This window comes from Protopterus annectens, chromosome 13.part0 (genome assembly GCF_019279795.1).
Source record: "Protopterus annectens isolate FY-2018-M chromosome 13.part0, PAN1.0, whole genome shotgun sequence".
NCBI classification, from domain to species: domain Eukaryota; kingdom Metazoa; phylum Chordata; order Ceratodontiformes; family Protopteridae; genus Protopterus; species Protopterus annectens.
In genome coordinates this window covers 72,231,487-72,238,986 of record NC_056747.1, presented here as the reverse complement: position 1 = coordinate 72,238,986, position 7,500 = coordinate 72,231,487, and the positions used below count along the sequence as shown (strand labels likewise).

At 35.4% G+C, this 7,500-nt stretch overlaps 1 protein-coding gene across 1 annotated transcript in view; it reads left to right on the top strand.

Annotated features, from left to right (window-relative positions):
• The window catches only part of LOC122817593 (tyrosine-protein kinase JAK2-like), an 876,396-nt gene that overhangs the window by 819,296 nt on the left and 49,600 nt on the right, over positions 1 to 7,500 (top strand). Inside the window, exon 23 of the mRNA XM_044090632.1 lies at positions 1,587 to 1,697. Coding sequence (XP_043946567.1) covers positions 1,587 to 1,697 — 111 coding nt within the window. The remainder of the gene's footprint in view (positions 1 to 1,586; positions 1,698 to 7,500) is intronic.

Here is a 7,500-nt window from a genome sequence, read left to right as displayed (position 1 = left end):
TCATTCTCTCTCTGCTTGCCTTAGACCCCTCTTAGCTGCTCTAGGGAGTTTTGTACATCCCTTCCCACGTCCACCTTCCTTGCTATCATTTCTTATTAGCTTAACTGCATATGGCGAACTCCCTTGAGCAGTAAGCCATGCTTCTGATCTATTTTTCCTTAATCATGTAAATGTGTGATTACATTGCTGCTAATAGCACTTAAATCATGCTTTTTGCTTCACAGCCATACCTTTGTTAGCACAAAGAATTAGCGCTCTGTTTATTCTGTGACTCTCCTCTGGATTAATGCGTATTTGTAATGTTTGCAAGTGTTGTCTGTCTCTTGTTGTTAGAAGGATTCCTTCCTCATTCTTCCATCAGTGTTGGGTACCATCTTAAAATCAGAGCACTGAAAGTCTAGGATAAACTCAAAAGTTATGGTCCTACAGTGAATTTCTTAATATACTTCTTTGACATGAAAAGTTTTAGTGTGAAACTTCTCTCTCTCTCTCTCTGTATATATATATATATATATATATATATATATATATATATATATATATATATATATATATATATACATATATATATATATATATATATATATATATATATATATATATTCATTTTGCCATATCCTGCTCACTGTAGCTATAAAATCAACATTAAATCAAAAGGCGCTTCAACAAAGTATTAGCTTAAGGGTGTACACACTTATGCAACCAGCGTATTGTACGTTTTTGATTTTTTATATTTTTCCCCTAATAGATTTGTTTGTTTTTCAATTTAATTGTACAGGTTATAGGTCACATTAAAGGTGGGAAAAATTTTGAAATTATTTATTTTGGTCTCATTTTTTTATATCACAAAAACTTGGCATTTTAACAGATGTGTGTAAACCTTTTGTATTCACTGTATCTCTCTCTCTCTATGTATATATATATATATATATATATATATATATATATATATATATACATACACACACACACACACACACACACACACACACACACACACACACACACACACACACACACACACACACACACACACACACACACAGACACACACACACACAAATGCATGAAAAAAACAGGCAAGCTAGAGTTTTCATTGTCTGACACTTTAAAACCTCCTAAAATAGAAGATCATGGGATATATGCAAATGACACCGTAAGGACATTAAATGTTTTGGATACATGGCTTCTGAATGCATGTAGCTGAAACACAATGTCCATGAGCGATCATTTGCATATATCCCATGGGCCTATATTTTAGGTTGTTTAAGGTATCACACAGTGAAAATTCTAGCTTGGCTAGGTTTTTCTTGCAGTTTTTATTAAATGGTTTGTTTTGTGATGTTTTTACCCTTTGCTTTATCTTTGACAGTGGTTGTATTGCTTTTTGTTTTACTTCTGACAGTTCTTCTTGGAAAGAAAAATACTGATGTATGTCCTTAAAACTGTACTGTCACTTTTCCTTAAAATGTATCCCATAAAGGGTGCAGGGTGTCACTTTTTAATTCTTATCATTAGCTGTATAGTCTTAACGCTTGTTTGTTTCTTCCTTTAACATTTGCTTGTCTCTTTTAAACTTTATCCAGGAGTTTCTGAGAATGATGGGCTTTGAGAAGCAAATCCAGATCGTAACTAATTTACTGGAACTTTTGAAAAGTAACCAACGACTCCCAACTCCTGCAGGCTGTCCAGTTGAGGTACGTAAAGGCATGAGAATCTCACGTCTGCACATTCTGGATTATTCCTTCATTTGACTGTCCATTTTAAAAAAGTTAATATTTTAATACAATCATATTCAGTACCATCTGGTATATCAAGACAGGCACATCTGCTCAAATTCAGGAACAGAATGAATAAACTAGGAAACTGTTGCCAAATTTTCCTTTATTGACAACATGTACAGTCCTATAATGTCTAAAACAAGTAAAATGGAGCCAAGATAACCACATTCTCCTTAAATATCTAGCCCGTCTTGCAGTCAAAAAGCATAGCCACACAGCTGTAGAATATACATAACATATGTTTACAGCAAATGGGACTGCTTCACAAAAGTATCTAAATCAGATATATAGTCTTTATCTGGTAATCTGGAGATACAGTAGGAGGAAAAAGTCTCATCGACAGTGCTAGCAATGGATGGCAATGAACCTGGTTTGAAGGGGTGGCTGTTTTTGTCTTAGAAAAATCCCTCAGTAAAGACCAGGGGCTATAGCCCAGGTAGGCAAAGCAGATGGGAAATGTCATAATATTGTCCAGAGTGCAGTTCATGCATGGTAGATAGCCCACGCAGATGGACCACATTGACATCACTGCATCCTATACAGGCACAGAAGTCAAAAAACATCTCAAGTGTCATGCTGGGATGTCTATTTTCCCTTGTTATGGAGGTTGAGAAGGGTCTTTGAAATGCAAAACAGGTTAGATGACTGAAGTAACACATATAGACATAAAATGAAAGTATATGTCACATTTATCAAAATATGAATGCTACCTGCTTTATGTGTCAGAGTCAATAATTAAATTGTATGGCACATCTCTAGAACTGAAAATATTTGATTTCTTTCAGAAACAGAATCATTCTTGCTAATGACATTATTTCACTCAAAGTTTTTTTTTTTAAGACAGGAAGGGCATGATTAACAGTCCTGTTGTTTGGATTTAATGCAAAGCCATTCAACTGAGAAATAGAAACTCAAAGTGCAATGTACTCATCTGGAGGCAATTATAAATACCAAGTGAGGCAGACGACCTGCCTTGTAATTGTATTTTTTGTTTGGTTACTTTGTTTTATTTAATTACTAAATTAGTTAGGTAAGTAGGATGCCCCAGAAAAAGAAAATGTTCATGTACTACTGAGAACAAGAAATGCCAAATCAGGTCCAAAAAACCAAAGTGGATAAGTCACAATTAGAAGTTATATAATAGCTATAAGTGGACATAGTATGTTAAGCTAAACAGACAAAAGAATTGCTTCTGTACAAAATCCTTTCACAGCCGTATTAAGAATGGCTAGATTACTTAATGTGGGCAGATTATGTTAGAAAGGTTGTAGGAGTCAAAAGGGAACATAAGAATGCATATTTAAACCACTCACAAAGAGACATGGCTTGATCAAAAGAGCAGAAAATTTTAAACTTTTCATAAAGATAGTTTGAGACATCATATTTTAAGTGTTACATGTGATTCAGAATGTTCTGTCTCTGTATGCACATTAGAATGCTGAAAAGCAGCACCAGAAATAACATGGACAGAGGGATGATGAGAATGGAATGTGCATAAATTTGAAAAATGGAGGGAGAAGAAAGACCTAAAAATAAAAAAAAACTCCAAATGATTCCACAGGTGCCTGTTTTCATGGGCAGCAAAGGAAGATCGGCATGACTAAGAGACATCTGTAGGACGACGCATTATGGAACTAGAGACTGCCAAGCCTACAGTGTATAAACTGTTAGCACATGTAACCATTAACCCATAAAGCTATACTACTGCCTGAATTAGTGACGTTAATTAGTTTCCACTTTTCAGATACAAGCAGTGTCTTACGTCTTCTTCCGTTAGTGGTCGCCACAGTGGATCACTGATCTACAGATTGATTGGCAGTGGAGTTTTTACGGTGTCGAGTTGCCAGCCCAATGCCCAACCTACACAGAAGGCACATGCACACACATGCACATACTGCATGTCTTTAAAACTCACTTGACTGCAGGAAAGATATGCAGACTCCACACAGAAGGGTCTCCAGGTTAGAATCGAACTGGAGAACCTGTTGCTGTGAGGCAACAATGCCAACCACTGGGTGACATGCAGACTCCGCACAGAAGGCACTCCAGGTGAGAACCGAACTGGAGAACCTCTTGCTGTGAGGCAAGAATGCTAACTCCTGCACCACCATGGCTGACTTCTACTTTTCAGATGAAATGTGCAAAATCAAGTGGATGCATTATGCTACCTGAGAAGTGAAATTCTAGTTGGCTTTTTAACTAAATGCAGTGAATGCTTAGAAGCAGCATTCCTGAATGGGTGTTGCATTTAAGATAATATAACAGTATATTGAGAATCAAATGTAATATTAATCAAGTGGGGAGGAAATATGTTTTTTGTTAGCTAGGATTTGCATATAAATAAAATGGGAGAGGGTGTGCCAGGTTTTATGTGCCTTGTACATTTTCTTCAGCCACGTTTCTGGATGTAGTCAATATTTTCTTGCATCATTTCTAAATATTAAGAATGTCATCAAATAATGCTAGCTGAGAAAAGAGAAAGCTGCAGAAATTAGATAAAGATAAAGATGCAGATAGATAAAGGCCCAGTGTGAGTCAAGTGACCCGGGTTTTGTTATAGACCTGGGAACTGGTGGAGCCAGAGAGAGAACGTGGGATTGGGTGTTATGTGTCATCATGATAGAAAATGGTTGACTGGAATCATGTAGGGTTTTTAATGAAATTGAAAATTAAAGCCCTTTTTTCCTGAAGTGTTTACATGTCTAACTGTTGTATATGTAATGGTTAAGTAAGAAGTATGTACTGTAGGGAGGGCCTTGCAGCATCTTACACAACTGTTATTTTGTGTGTTTTTAAATGCTGTTGTTGTTTCATGTTTGTAGCTAACAACTATTTTAATAAATTAGGTAACTGTGAAGTATTTCAGTAATAACTGTATATGCATCCCATATATATATAATATATATATATATATATATATATATATATATATATATATATATATATATATAGGTTTACTATTGTTTGTGCGAACAACAGTCTGTTGGCAGAAATCAGAATGTCGTGCACAAAATTTAAATGGATGGGATAGTCGAACACACATGTGAATGCAGTAGTGCATCTGTATAAGTGTATTCGACTATCTACACAGAGATGGCGGTACAGTGGGAATTAGAAATTCATCCATATCCCCACTGTAGTACGATCTCAGAGTTAGAATATATTAGTAGCAGGGGGCAAAAACGTGATATGTCGTATAGGAGTCTGATTTACAGCAGCTCCTATACGGCTTTTGTGTGATGGTTTCGGTAATGATTACCACAAAACTGAGGAGAATAAACTAGTAACAAAGCACAGTTCACCTGCTGAAAATGTTGGAAGGAAGAGATTATTCCTATAAAAATTCTAGGGGTACTCACCCATGTGGTAGATGTGCCCAATGTTCTTCTATCAATACTTCCAACAGTATTACTTTGAACAATGGGTTGAACACAGTAGTCAAATTTTGCAGGGGGAATTGTTACACCTCCATGGTGGTGTATTTGGCAACCTGTTGTCACTGCCCATGTTATTACGTGGGCAAAACTGAACGTCATTTAAAAGAAAGGATTTACGAACATAAGAATGACATAAAAATTAAAAAGGAAACAAGTGCCTTATATAAACACACCACCATGTGTCAACCTGTTCCATCTTTCAAATTTGGCATCATAGATATTGTTAACCTGGAAACTAGAGGAGGAGATGCTAAAAATATTTTACTGCAGAAGGAAGTCAGATGGCAGTTAAGATTAAAATCTAACATTTTTCCAGGCTTAAATGAATATATAAATATCAAAGCCATTTTAATAGGAAAGGCAAATATACTTTAAAGAGGGTAGATACATTTCTAAACACACTAGATGAAAGAACTATATATAAATTATTAAACTACATTTATGCTATAATGTATGCAGACTATTTCCTTATATAATAATAATTTTTAAAAAATTTTTTTCAGGGTGCACTATCATTTTGTTTTGTTTTGTTTGAAGTGTGTGTATATTTACATATATAACAAACCAATATATCTTTGTTTCTTTAAAATTAGAATGCCAGGATTTTAAGAATTTTATTGATTAATTGAATTATTAATGTAAAATTTTCATTGGTTAAGCACTTTTTATAAAATATGTCAGTTTTAGTGGGATTTTATCTGATGAAGTTTGTTTTTATGCAGACGAAAGCGCTCATGTTTATCCTTTGTATTCTACATTAAAGGATTGGATTTCTCAGCAGGTGAACTGTGCTTTGTTACTGGTTTCGGTAATGATGTCGACTCAAATGTGTCTTTCATTTGGGTCGACATTGTGGCCATTCGGAATGTTTTTGTTCGGTTTTACTTTTTGTTGTTTTGAACAGCAAATGTTTTGCCATTTGAACAAACAATAGTAAACTATATATATATATATATATATATATATATATATATATATATATTTATGTATGTGTATATATATATATATATATATATATATTTATATGTATATATATATATATATATATATATATATATATATATATATATATATATATATATATATATATATATATATATATATAAGTCATTACCTAATTGTTGCCAGAGTACTCTGCCAAGGGTGTGTTTTGTCTCTTTGCCATTTCTGATTTTTATAGACAGGATATTAAAGTACAGACAGTATCTAAAAAGTATTATATTTGGGAACATGAGGACTGCATGTTTGTAGTTTGCAGATGACATTGTGCCGTCAAGTCTCAAGGTGCTGGGATCTCCAGGATGCACTAAAGTGATTTGTTGCTGAGTGCAAACTACCTGGGTTGGAAATTAGCATTCCATATCAGAAGTCATGATTGTGGACTGCTGTATCCAGTTGATAGGTAAGCAGCCTCTTTGGATATTGACATTTACATACCTCGGGGGCTTGTTCCACATGTAAGGGCAGAGGTGATCTGGAGACTGACCAGCAGACTGATATAATGGTGACAGCAGTACAAGCATTGTCCCAAACTACGGTGGTGAAACAAAAGTCAAATGACAGTTAGTGTACCTATCCTCACATATAGTCATGAGCTTTAGGTACTGCATGAAAGGATGAGTTCATTGGCAAAAGCTGTAGAAATGAGGTTCATTCACAGAGGAGCTAGACTCACTTTCTGTAAAAGAGTTAGGAGCTTTTTCATTCTGGGATGACCTCAGAGTACAGCCACCGTTTCTCTGTGTTAAGTGGAGTCAGCTGAGGTGGTTTTGTACCATGTGGGGATGCTCCCCTGCTGGCATATCACAGGCACACCTTCCTTGCTGGTAGCATTGGAGTAGGCAGAGGGCAGATTGGGGGGGTTAGAACTCTCAACTTACCTAAGAATATGTGTGGATTATAGAGCAGGAGCTGGAAACTCATACTGTTGAAAAGGGAGTCTGGTCTGCCTTGCTCCCTATCCAACTTGCTACCACTACACCCATCACAAGACAAGGACAGGCAGTATAGAAAAGAATGTGTGTGTGTGTGTGTGTGTGTGTGTGTGTGTGTGTGTGTGTGTGTGTGTGTGTGTGTGTGTGTGTGTGTGTGTGTGTGGTGAGTGTGTGTGTATGTGTGTGTGTGTGTGTGTGTGTGTGTGTGTGTGTGTGTGTGTGTGTGTGTTTACATATATATATATATATATATATATATATATATATATATATATATATATATATATATATAAATAAATATACATAGACAATTATATATATATATATATATGTGTGTGTGTGTGTGTG